A 13,567-nucleotide genomic window follows, 5' to 3' on the forward strand; every position below is an offset into this window, starting at 1 on the left:
CAAGTTATTAGAATTTTTAAAATAATGTGCAATAATGTGCAATAAAGAACTACTTGGAAGTGTACTTCAAACACTGTTGATCCTTGATTTACAGAGAGCTAGACTACACCACACCACAAAATGCTGTGGGAGTGGACCGATGACACGAGGCATGAAATCAAAGAAGGGCTTCAGTGATTGGCTGTGAGGGAGACCATACAAATAGTCATTTTGTTTGACCTGGGTAAAAAAAAAAGGATGAAATCAATCATATTTTCTTTCTTCCTTCTTGTATTCATTAATTTATTTTTCATTTGCAGTTTTAAATTTATTTATTTGAATGTAAATATTTTGTTTATTTACTACTTTATTTTATTTTGTGAAAAAAATGTTACAACAGATAAAATGAATAAATGAAATTTTAAGTAAGTCTTAATATTGATATCTATACAGAAATGATTTAAAAATATAAATATTTTGATAATACATTTTGAATAAGAGGTGCATTTTTTGGGATGAAATGTATCTAAAATATTTTTTAAAGACATTATTATTATTATTATTATTAGTAGTAGTAGTAGTAGTAGTAGTAGTATTAATAGTAGTATTAGTAGTATTAATATTATTATTATTATTATTATTATTATTATTTTTAGAACCTTTTATACTTTTTTTTAAAATTTGATGAAACTGTGGGAGGAAAACCAAAAACTCAGAGATTCATTTAGAAGAAGTGACACACATATATAATAAATGTATTTATTTTAATGTAAATATTTTGTTTATTAATTACTTTATTTTATTTTGTGAAAAAAATGTTAAAACAGATAAAATGAAGATGAATAAATGAATTTTTAAGTTGCCTATATAAGTCTTAATATTGATTTACCATGTACATATATACACAGAAATGATTTAAAAATATAAATATTTTGATAATACATGTTGAATAAGAGGTGCATTTTTTTTTTTTTTTTGCATTTTTATCTAAAATATTATTATTATGATTAGTAGTAGTAGTATTAATAGTAGTAGTAGTAGTATTAATATTCTTATTATTCTTATTAGAACATTTTATACTTTTTTTTCATATTTGATGAAACTGTGGGAGGAAAACCAAAAACTCAGAGATTCATTTAGAAGAAGTGACACACATATATATATTGAAACACATTTTGTTTTCACTCTGAAAAAATTAAGTTAAGAAATTTTATTTTTTTTGTTTTTGTTTTTATTTTTTTGAAACATTTGATGTTACTGTGGGAGGAAACCGAAGTTCTCGGAGTAAACCCATACCGATGGTTCTTTAGTTACGTTTGAAGAGGGAAGTGATGGGCTTGAATATACGTGTGAAGAACCTTTTGATGCCGCTGGTCTTCTTTGGGAAAAGCTGTTTAGTCAGAGTTTCCACCACTACCTCGTTCAATGACTGAGTCTGTGACAGCAGGCTCCTCCAGAGCAACGCATCACCTACCTTGTTAGACAGCTTCTTGGCAACCTTCTTGCAGATCTTCTTCAAGTTCACTGAACTTAAATCCACTTCAACTTCTGAGCCTCTTACCTCTGTCCAGAGCATGTTGGTCAACTTGGCTACGGTGGCTTTGTAGGCGCTGTGGGTCTTATCGATGGGGAGATCTTTCAGGATGGTGCGTGACAGCTCCAACACGATGATTTCACAGGTCAGTTGGTCCCAGTTTTGGAGTTTGGGGGTGTGAGGTGTAAATCGTTTGGGTACTGCACGCTCAGGTGTGGATTGTTGGGGTACTGCATGGTCAGATGTGGATCTTTGGGGTACTGCACACTGACATGTGGATGGTTGGGGTACTGCACACTCAGGTGTGGATCGTTGGGGTACTGCACACTGAGATGTGGATTGTTGGGGTACTGCATGGTCAGGTGTGGATCGTTGGGGTACTGCATGCTCAGGGGCGAATGTCGCGCTCTTCACTCTTTTGTCACTCTTAGGTTTGATGTAGGTCTCCATCTCCGTCTCTTCTTCCAGAGCACTCGTTTCTTCTGGCTGAATGCTCACAACCTTTGAGATCTCTTGAACAGCCATACTGATGTTGCCCTTCTTTCCTTTGCACTTTTGTACCTGCTGATTGAGCCAGTTCCTCATCCTCTTCATGAATCCCTCTACTTCTGTCCGGATCTCCACCTGAGACATTTCGTCATTGTCTTCTTCAGGCATCAGATGATCAGCCAGGGCTTCACTCAGCAACTCAGCATCACTATCATGCTTTCCACAAGAAATGTAGCTTGCAAGTTTCTCAAACAGGCAATCCTCTTCTGAACGGCTCCCGGTTTCCAGAACTACCTTTGAGATCATGTCGTTCATGAGTTCATCAACACTGTCAAGAAAAATCTTCACTGATGGTTTCTCTTCTGTCTCTCTTTGACTTGAGGTTTCCTTGTCACTCAGTTTGGTCATCACGCTCAGGATAGACTCTCTGGCGTATTTTCTGACAAAGAGAGCCTTGATTTTTCTGGCGATCCTCTTCCTGAGTGATTTTTTGGTTGGTGTCACTGTCTTTGATTTGTCATGTTGATTCAGTGTGCTAACCACATCCTGTTGAGAGCTATTTGTCAGGATCTCAACAATCTCTATTGCTAGTTCATCTGAATCCTGGGCAGATCTTGAATGAAGCTGCTCCATTTCTTTCCTTGAAATCACACCGTCTTCATCAACAGCAGCTATCTCTCTCCAATGTTCCTCCAAGATGCTCTTCACAGATATAACTGATTTAGTAGTTGCATCGGCTTCAGACTCATCACTGCTTGTATCGTCTTGTTGAAGAGAAGTTACAGGGGTCTGCGTGACTGTCGGGACCTCCTCCTCCTTACACTGAGATGTGGACCTTTGGCTTGACTTATTCTTAGGTGTGATGTCGGTTAAAGTGTCCGTCTCTTCTTCCAGAGCACTTGTTTCTTCTGGCTGAATGCTCACAACCTTAAAGATCTGTTTCACAGCCATACTGATGTTGCCCTTCTTTCCTTTACACTTTTGTACCTGCTGATTGAGCCAGTTCCTCATCCTCTTCATGAAACCATCTACTTCTGTCCGGATCTCCACCTGAGACTTTACTTCATTGTCTTCTTCAGGCATCAGATGATCGGCCAGGGCTTCACTCAGCAACTCAGCATCACTATCATGCTCTCCGCTGGAAATGTAGCTGGCAAGTTTCTGAAACAGGCAAATTTTTGGTGAACTGCTTCTGTTTTCCAGAGCTTTGTATGAGATCATGTCGTTCATGACTTCATCAACACTGTCAAGAAGAGTCTCCACTGATAATTCCTCTTCTGTCTCTCTTTCACTTGAGGTTTCCTTGTCACTCAGTTTGGTCGTCACGCTCAGGATAGACTGTCTGGCGTATTTTCTGACAAAGAGAGCCTTGATTTTGCTGGCGATCCTCTTCCTGAGTGATTTTTTGGTTGGTGTCACTGTCTTTGATTTGTCATGTTGATTCAGTGTGCTAACCACATCCTGTTGAGAGCTATTTGTCAGGATCTCAACAATCTCTGTTGCTAGTTCCTCTGAATCCTGGGAGGATCTTGAATTAAGCAGCTCCATGTCTTCTTCTGTAATCAGACCGTCTCCAACAGCAGCAATATCTATCTGTCTCAAGTGTTCCTCCAAGATGGTCTTCACAGATATAACTGATGTAATAAATGTATTGGCTTCAGACTCAACACAGCTTGGTTTGTCTTGTTGCAGAGATGTTCCAGGGGTCTGTGTGACTGACATGACCTCCTCCTCCTCCTCTGTTTGAACAGATCTTACCTCTCCTTCATGCTCCTCCTCCTCCTCCTCCTCCTGCTCTTGTGTGGACAACCCCTCTTGCTCAGCCTTCTTTCTTGAAAGCATCTTTGACATTTTTGTCGCACATTTCCTCAAGATCTTCTTGAAATGTAAAGCCATCTTCCTTGCCATCCCCGGAGAAGTCTTGTGCTCCTCGACATCTTCTCCGTTGCGGCTTTGCGAGAGTTTGGAGTTGACTCTCTCTGTGACTCCTGCGACTAGAAGCTCCGTCATCTCCTGTGTGCCCGAGTAACGGATGTTACCTACGCCTTGCACCTCCGCCACAGTCTGTGTGACAATCTCACCCAGGTTACCCAGACGCCTGTAGACTTCCTCCTCTGATACTTCAGGGCTCTTCTGGGCTCCTCTCTCTTCCTCTGTTAGCCTGTTCCTTAATAACTCCAGGAGAGATTTAGCAACAATCTCCAGGATATCCACAAACATATCTGTGAGGATAGTCTTTGTCTCCTCGTCTAAACGCCCCGTCTGCACTGTTTCCCATGTTCCTGACGTGATGCGCTCCAGGAACATGCAGACAACCGGGCGAAGTGTGTTAATAGTGACCAGATTTGACTGTTGGTCCATCCTTTCTTGTTCTCTTGGTGTGTTCATTTCTATCTTTCTTTGTTGGCGATTAATTTCAATTTGAAAAACGCTGGTGACGTAAATACGGTCAGCTCTAAGTCCTGCTGGGTGAACTCTTGCAGTTTCTGAACCTGGTTTAAGTAGCTGGCTCAGGGTGCTGTCCTTTGATCTTCATGTGACTATGATGTCATATGTTCTTTATGACATCATAGTCACAGCGAGTTCCCCACCCTCAAAATTCCCCGTTACCGTGCCAACCAATCAAAACAACTCTATTACAGGTAAATATCTTCATGCAATTCAACAAAATGTCACAAAATGTTCCTCAGTTATGGAGATTTGCTGCTTTTCCTCCACACAGGTTCACATTTTCATATCTTGCATGCTTTTAAGTGACATATTTATCAAATAAATAACCCAAGTTCCTAAAAAAAACTTCATGCTGTTTAAAATGTTTAAAGATAAAGAAACAGATTTGGATGTTTTGCAAATCATTGAATGCCTTTATTTATTTGAGAACAGTGCAAAGACAACATAACATCAACGCAGGAAAGACCAAAGAGCTGGTGGTGGATTTCAGAAGACACAAGCTCCCTCAACTCAACTTTATTTATAAAGCACTTTAAAACGACCACAGCTGGAACTTAGTGCTGTACATAAATAGACAAACAACGCAGGCATAAAAACAAGTAAAACACAGGATAATAAAACAATAGAAACAATACAACAATAAATAAAAACAAACCATAAAACACTAAAACAGGAGCAGAGTCTCATGCAGGGTTGAAAGCCAAGGAATAAAAATGGGTTTTAAGATGAGTTTTAAAAATGGACAGTGAGGAGTCTAATGTGGAGGGGAAGCTCATTCATAATTTTGAAGCAGCAACAGAAAAAGCTCTCTCCCCTCTGAGCTTCTGTTTGGACCTCGGTACCTCCAGGAGCAGCAGATCAGCTGACCTGAGGCGCCGAGCACGAGCGTAGGGGTGAAGGAGTTCAGAGAGGTAAGGCGGGGCCAGACCATTTAAAGATTTAAGAACAAATAACAGAATCTTAAAATTATTATTATTATTATTTTTAGAACCTTTTATTTGATGAAACTGTGGGAGGAAAACCAAAAACTCAGAGATTCATTTAGAAGAAGTGACACACATATATATATTGAAACACATTTTGTTTTCACTCTGAAAAAATTAAGTTAAGAAGTTTTATTTTTTTGTTTTTGTTTTTATTTTTTTGAAACATTTGATGTTACTGTGGGAGGAAACCGAAGTTCTCGGAGTAAACCCATACCGATGGTTCTTTAGTTACGTTTGAAGAGGGAAGTGATGGGCTTGAATATACGTGTGAAGAACCTTTTGATGCCGCTGGTCTTCTTTGGGAAAAGCTGTTTAGTCAGAGTTTCCACCACTACCTCGTTCAATGACTGAGTCTGTGACAGCAGGCTCCTCCAGAGCAACGCATCACCTACCTTGTTAGACAGCTTCTTGGCAACCTTCTTGCAGATCTTCTTCAAGTTCACTGAACTTAAATCCACTTCAACTTCTGAGCCTCTTACCTCTGTCCAGAGCATGTTGGTCAACTTGGCTACGGTGGCTTTGTAGGCGCTGTGGGTCTGATCGATGGGGAGATCTTTCAGGATGGTGCGTGACAGCTCCAACACGATGATTTCACATGTCAGTTGGTCCCAGTTTTGGAGTTTGGGGGTGTGTGGTGTAAATCGTTTGGGTACTGCACGCTCAGGTGTGGATTGTTGGGGTACTGCATGTTCAGATGTGGATCTTTGGGGTACTGCACACTGACATGTGGATGGTTGGGGTACTGCACACTCAGGTGTGGATCGTTGGGGTACTTCACACTGAGATGTGGATTGTTGGGGTACTGCATGGTCAGGTGTGGATCGTTGGGGTACTGCATGCTCAGGGGTGAATGTTGCGCTCTTCATCCTTTTGTCACTCTTAGGTGTGATGTCGATGAAAGTCTCCGTCTCTTCTTCCAGAGCACTTGTTTCTTCTGGCTGAATGCTCACAACCTTTGAGATCTCTTGAACAGCCATACTGATGTTGCCCTTCTTTCCTTTGCACTTTTGTACCTGCTGATTGAGCCAGTTCCTCATCCTCTTCATGAAACCCTCTACTTCTGTCCGGATCTCCACTTGAGACATTTCGTCATTGTCTTCTTCAGGCATCAGATGATCAGCCAGGGCTTCACTCAGCAACTCAGCATCACTATCATGCTTTCCACAAGAAATGTAGCTTGCAAGTTTCTCAAACAGGCAATCCTCTTCTGAACGGCTCCCGGTTTCCAGAACTACCTTTGAGATCATGTCGTTCATGAGTTCATCAACACTGTCAAGAAAAATCTTCACTGATGGTTTCTCTTCTGTCTCTCTTTGACTTGAGGTTTCCTTGTCACTCAGTTTGGTCATCACGCTCAGGATAGACTCTCTGGCGTATTTTCTGACAAAGAGAGCCTTGATTTTGCTGGCGATCCTCTTCCTGAGTGATTTTTTGGTTGGTGTCACTGTCTTTGATTGGTCCTGTTCATTCTGTGTGCTAACCACATCCTGTTGAGAGCTATTTGTCAGGATCTCAACAATCTCTATTGCTAGTTCATCTGAATCCTGGGCGATCTTGAATGAAGCTGCTCCATTTCTTTCCTTGAAATCACACCGTCTTCATCAACAGCAGCTATCTCTCTCCAATGTTCCTCCAAGATGCTCTTCACAGATATAACTGATTTAGTAATTGCATCGGCTTCAGACTCATCACTGCTTGTATCGTCTTGTTGAAGAGAAGTTACAGGGGTCTGTGTGACTGTCGGGACCTCCTCCTCCTTACACTGAGATGTGGACCTTTGGCTTGCCTTATTCTTAGGTGTGATGTCGGTTAAAGTGTCCGTCTCTTCCTCCAGAGCACTTGTTTCTTCTGGCTGAATGCTCACAACCTTAAAGATCTGTTTCACAGCCATACTGATGTTTCCCTTCTTTCCTTTAGACTTTTGTACCTGCTGATTGAGCCAGTTCCTCATCCTCTTCATGAAACCATCTACTTCTGTCCGGATCTCCACCTGAGACTTTACTTCATTGTCTTCTTCAGGCATCAGATGATCAGCCAGGGCTTCACTCAGCAACTCAGCATCACTATCATGCTCTCCGCTGGAAATGTAGCTAGCAAGTTTCTGAAACAGGCAAATTTTTGGAGAACTGCTTCTGTTTTCCAGACCTTTGTATGAGATCATGTCGTTCATGACTTCATCAACACTGTCAAGAAGAGTCTCCACTGATAATTCCTCTTCTGTCTCTCTTTCACTTGAGGTTTCCTTGTCACTCAGTTTGGTCGTCACGCTCAGGATAGACTGTCTGGCGTATTTTCTGACAAAGAGAGCCTTGATTTTTCCGGCGATCCTCTTCCTGAGTGACTTTTTGGTTGGTGTCACTGTCTTTGATTTGTTCTGTTCATTCAGTGTGCTAACCACATCCTGTTGAGAGCTATTTGTCAGGATCTCAACAATCTCTCTTGCTAGTTCCTCTGAATCCTGGGAGGATCTTGAATTAAGCAACTCCATGTCTTCTTCTGTAATCAGACCGTCTCCAACAGCAGCACTATCTATCTGTCTCAAGTGTTCCTCCAAGATGGTCTTCACAGATATAACTGATGTAATAAATGTATTGGCTTCAGACTCAACACAGCTTGGTTTGTCTTGTTGCAGAGATGTTCCAGGGGTCTGTGTGACTGACATGACCTCCTCCTCCTCCTCTGTTTGAACAGATCTAACCTCTCCTTCATGCTCCTCCTCCTCCTCCTCCTGCTCTTGCTCAGCCTTCTTTCTTGAAAGCATCTTTGACATTTTTGTCGCACATTTCCTCAAGATCTTCTTGAAATGTAAAGCCATCTTCCTTGCCATCCCCGGAGAAGTCTTGTGCTCCTCGACGTCTTCTCCGTTGCGGCTTTGCGAGAGTTTGGAGTTGACTCTCTCTGTGACTCCTGCGACTAGAAGCTCCGTCATCTCCTGTGTGCCCGAGTAACGGATGTTACCTACGCCTTGCACCTCCGCCACAGTCTGTGTGACAATCTCACCCAGGTTACCCAGACGCTTGTACACTTCCTCCTCTGATACTTCAGGGCTCTTCTGGGCTCCTCTCTCTTCCTCTGTTAGCCTGTTCCTTAATAACTCCAGGAGAGATTTAGCAACAATCTCCAGGATATCCACAAACATATCTGTGAGGATAGTCTTTGTCTCCTCGTCTAAACGCCCCGTCTGCACTGTTTCCCATGTTCCCGACGTGATGCGGTCCAGGAACATGCAGACAACTGGGCGAAGTGTGTTAATAGTGACCAGATTTGACTGTTGGTCCATCCTTTCTTGTTCTCTTGGTGTGTTCATTTCTATCTTTCTTTGTTGGCGATTAATTTCAACTTGAAAAACGCTGGTGACGTAAATACGGTCAGCTCTAAGTCCTGCTGGGTGAACTCTTGCAGTTTCTGAACCTGGTTTAAGTAGCTGGCTCAGGGTGCTGTCCTTTGATCTTCATGTGACTATGATGTCATATGTTCTTTATGACATCATAGTCACAGCGAGTTCCCCACCCTCAAAATTCCCTGTTACCGTGCCAACCAATCAAAACAACTCTATTACAGGTAAATATCTTCATGCAATTCAACAACATGTCACAAAATGTTCCTCAGTTATGGAGATTTGCTGCTTTTCCTCCACACAGGTTCACATTTTCATATCTTGCATGCTTTTAAGTGACATATTTATCAAATAAATAACCCAAGTTCCTAAAAAAAACTTCATGCTGTTTAAAATGTTTAAAGATAAAGAAACAGATTGGGATGTTTTGCAAATCATTGAATGCCTTTATTTATTTGAGAACAGTGCAAAGACAACATAACATCAACGCAGGAAAGACCAAAGAGCTGGTGGTGGATTTCAGAAGACACAAGCTCCCTCAACTCAACTTTATTTATAAAGCACTTTAAAACGACCACAGCTGGAACTTAGTGCTGTACATAAATAGACAAACAACGCAGGCATAAAAACAAGTAAAACACAGGATAATAAAACAATAAAAACAATACAACAATAAATAAAAACAAACCATAAAACACTAAAACAGGAGCAGAGTCTCATGCAGGGTTGAAAGCCAAGGAATAAAAATGGGTTTTAAGATGAGTTTTAAAAATGGACAGTGAGGAGTCTAATGTGGAGGGGAAGCTCATTCATAATTTAGAAGCAGCAACAGAAAAAGCTCTCTCCCCTCTGAGCTTCTGTTTGGACCTCGGTACCTCCAGGAGCAGCAGATCAGCTGACCTGAGGCACCGAGCAGGAGCGTAGGGGTGAAGGAGCTCAGAGAGGTAAGGCGGGGCCAGACCATTTAAAGATTTAAGAACAAATAACAGAATCTTAAAATGATTATTATTATTATTTTTAGAACCTTTTATTTGATGAAACTGTGGGAGGAAAACCAAAAACTCAGAGATTCATTTAGAAGAAGTGACACACATATATATATTGAAACACATTTTGTTTTCACTCTGAAAAAATTAAGTTAAGAAATTTTATTTTTTTGTTTTTGTTTTTATTTTTTTGAAACATTTGATGTTACTGTGGGAGGAAACCGAAGTTCTCGGAGTAAACCCATACCGATGGTTCTTTAGTTACGTTTGAAGAGGGAAGTGATGGGCTTGAATATACGTGTGAAGAACCTTTTGATGCCGCTGGTCTTCTTTGGGAAAAGCTGTTTAGTCAGAGTTTCCACCACTACCTCGTTCAATGACTGAGTCTGTGACAGCAGGCTCCTCCAGAGCAACGCATCACCTACCTTCTTAGACAGCTCCTTGGCAACCTTCTTGCAGATCTTCTTCAAGTTCACTGAACTTAAATCCACTTCAACTTCTGAGCCTCTTACCTCTGTCCAGAGCATGTTGGTCAACTTGGCTACGGTGGCTTTGTAGGCGCTGTGGGTCTGATCGATGGGGAGATCTTTCAGGATGGTGCGTGACAGCTCCAACACGATGATTTCACAGGTCAGTTGGTCCCAGTTTTGGAGTTTGGGGGTGTGAGGTGTAAATCGTTTGGGTACTGCACGCTCAGGTGTTGATTGTTGGGGTACTGCATGGTCAGATGTGGATCTTTGGGGTACTGCACACTGACATGTGGATGGTTGGGGTACTGCACACTCAGGTGTGGATCGTTGGGGTACTGCACACTGAGATGTGGATTGTTGGGGTACTGCATGTTTAGGTGTGGATCTTTGGGGTACTGCATGCTCAGGGGCGAATGTCGCGCTCTTCACTCTTTCGTCACTCTTAGGTGTGATGTCGATGAAAGTCTCCGTCTCTTCTTCCAGAGCACTCGTTTCTTCTGGCTGAATGCTCACAACCTTTGAGATCTCTTGAACAGCCATACTGATGTTGCCCTTCTTTCCTTTGCACTTTTGTACCTGCTGATTGAGCCAGTTCCTCATCCTCTTCATGAAACCCTCTACTTCTGTCCGGATCTCCACCTGAGACATTTCGTCATTGTCTTCTTCAGGCATCAGATGATCAGCCAGGGCTTCACTCAGCAACTCAGCATCACTATCATGCTTTCCACAAGAAATGTAGCTTGCAAGTCTTCTCAAACAGGCAATCCTCTTCTGAACGGCTCCCGGTTTCCAGAACTACCTTTGAGATCATGTCGTTCATGAGTTCATCAACACTGTCAAGAAAAATCTTCACTGATGGTTTCTCTTCTGTCTCTCTTTGACTTGAGGTTTCCTTGTCACTCAGTTTGGTCATCACGCTCAGGATAGACTCTCTGGCGTATTTTCTGACAAAGAGAGCCTTGATTTTTCTGGCGATCCTCTTCCTGAGTGATTTTTTGGTTGGTGTCACTGTCTTTGATTTGTCCTGTTCATTCTGTGTGCTAACCACATCCTGTTGAGAGCTATTTGTCAGGATCTCAACAATCTCTATTGCTAGTTCATCTGAATCCTGGGCGGATCTTGAATGAAGCTGCTCCATTTCTTTCCTTGAAATCACACCGTCTTCATCAACAGCAGCTATCTCTCTCCAATGTTCCTCCAAGATGCTCTTCACAGATATAACTGATTTAGTAATTGCATCGGCTTCAGACTCATCACTGCTTGTATCGTCTTGTTGAAGAGAAGTTACAGGGGTCTGTGTGACTGTCGGGACCTCCTCCTCCTTACACTGAGATGTGGACCTTTGGCTTGCCTTATTCTTAGGTGTGATGTCGGTTACAGTCTCCGTCTCTTCTTCCAGAGCACTTGTTTCTTCTGGCTGAATGCTCACAACCTTAAAGATCTGTTTCACAGCCATACTAATGTTGCCCTTCTTTCCTTTACACTTTTGTACCTGCTGATTGAGCCAGTTCCTCATCCTCTTCATGAAACCATCTACTTCTCTCCGGATCTCCACCTGAGACTTTACTTCATTGTCTTCTTCAGGCATCAGATGATCAGCCAGGGCTTCACTCAGCAACTCAGCATCACTATCATGCTCTCCGCTGGAAATGTAGCTGGCAAGTTTCTGAAACAGGCAAATTTTTGGTGAACTGCTTCTGTTTTCCAGAGCTTTGTATGAGATCATGTCGTTCATGACTTCATCAACACTGTCAAGAAGAGTCTCCACTGATAATTCCTCTTCTGTCTCTCTTTCACTTGAGGTTTCCTTGTCACTCAGTTTGGTCGTCACGCTCAGGATAGACTGTCTGGCGTATTTTCTGACAAAGAGAGCCTTGATTTTGATGGTGATCCTCTTCCTGAGTGATTTTTTGGTTGGTGTCACTGTCTTTGATTTGTCATGTTGATTCAGTGTGCTAACCACATCCTGTTGAGAGCTATTTGTCAGGATCTCAACAATCTCTATTGCTAGTTCCTCTGAATCCTGGGAGGATCTTGAATTAAGCAGCTCCATGTCTTCTTCTGTAACCAGACCGTCTCCAACAGCAGCAATATCTATCTGTCTCAAGTGTTCCTCCAAGATGGTCTTCACAGATATAACTGATGTAATAAATGTATTGGCTTCAGACTCAACACAGCTTGGTTTGTCTTGTTGCAGAGATGTTCCAGGGGTCTGTGTGACTGACATGACCTCCTCCTCCTCCTCTGTTTGAACAGATCTAACCTCTCCTTCATGCTCCTCCTCCTCCTCCTCCTCCTCCTGCTCTTGTGTGGACAACCCCTCTTGCTCAGCCTTCTTTCTTGAAAGCATCTTTGACATTTTTGTCGCACATTTCCTCAAGATCTTCTTGAAATGTAAAGCCATCTTCTTTGCCATCCCCGGAGAAGTCTTGTGCTCCTCGACGTCTTCTCCGTTGCGGCTTTGCGAGAGTTTGGAGTTGACTCTCTCTGTGACTCCTGCGACTAGAAGCTCCGTCATCTCCTGTGTGCCCGAGTAACGGATGTTACCTACGCCTTGCACCTCCGCCACAGTCTGTTTGACAATCTCACCCAGGTTACCCAGACGCCTGTACACTTCCTCCTCTGATACTTCAGGGCTCTTCTGGGCTCCTCTCTCTTCCTCTGTTAGCCTGTTCCTTAATAACTCCAGGAGAGATTTAGCAACAATCTCCAGGATATCCACAAACATATCTGTGAGGATAGTCTTTGTCTCCTCGTCTAAACGCCCCGTCTGCACTGTTTCCCATGTTCCTGACGTGATGCGGTCCAGGAACATGCAGACAACTGGGCGAAGTGTGTTAATAGTGACCAGATTTGACTGTTGGTCCATCCTTTCTTGTTCTCTTGGTGTGTTCATTTCTATCTTTCTTTGTTGGCGATTAATTTCAACTTGAAAAACGCTGGTGACGTAAATACGGTCAGCTCTAAGTCCTGCTGGGTGAACTCTTGCAGTTTCTGAACCTGGTTTAAGTAGCTGGCTCAGGGTGCTGTCCTTTGATCTTCATGTGACTATGATGTCATATGTTCTTTATGACATCATAGTCACAGCGAGTTCCCCACCCTCAAAATTCCCTGTTACCGTGCCAACCAATCAAAACAGCTCTATTACAGGTAAATATCTTCATGCAATTCAACAAAATGTCACAAAATGTTCCTCAGTTATGGAGATTTGCTGCTTTTCCTCCACACAGGTTCACATTTTCATATCTTGCATGCTTTTAAGTGACATATTTATCACATAAATAACCCAAGTTCCTAAAAAAAACTTCATGCTGTTTAAAATGTTTAAAGATAAA

General features: G+C 42.2%; 1 protein-coding gene across 1 annotated transcript; it reads right to left on the reverse strand.

Annotated features, from left to right (window-relative positions):
• Positions 1-1,174: 1,174 nt before the first annotated feature.
• LOC117808510 (DNA ligase 1-like) lies at positions 1,175-8,881 on the reverse strand. Its single transcript, XM_034678242.1, has 2 exons — positions 8,183-8,881; positions 1,175-3,826 (listed from the first exon to the last, which is right to left on the reverse strand). Exons 1-2 carry the CDS (start codon positions 8,744-8,746, stop codon positions 1,286-1,288), a joined length of 3,105 nt encoding a protein of 1,034 aa, XP_034534133.1. The 5' UTR covers positions 8,747-8,881; the 3' UTR covers positions 1,175-1,285.
• Between the last annotated feature and the right edge of the window lie 4,686 nt (positions 8,882-13,567).

This window comes from Notolabrus celidotus, unplaced genomic scaffold, assembly GCF_009762535.1.
Source record: "Notolabrus celidotus isolate fNotCel1 unplaced genomic scaffold, fNotCel1.pri scaffold_114A_arrow_ctg1, whole genome shotgun sequence".
In the NCBI taxonomy this organism is placed as follows: Eukaryota; Metazoa; Chordata; class Actinopteri; order Labriformes; family Labridae; genus Notolabrus; species Notolabrus celidotus.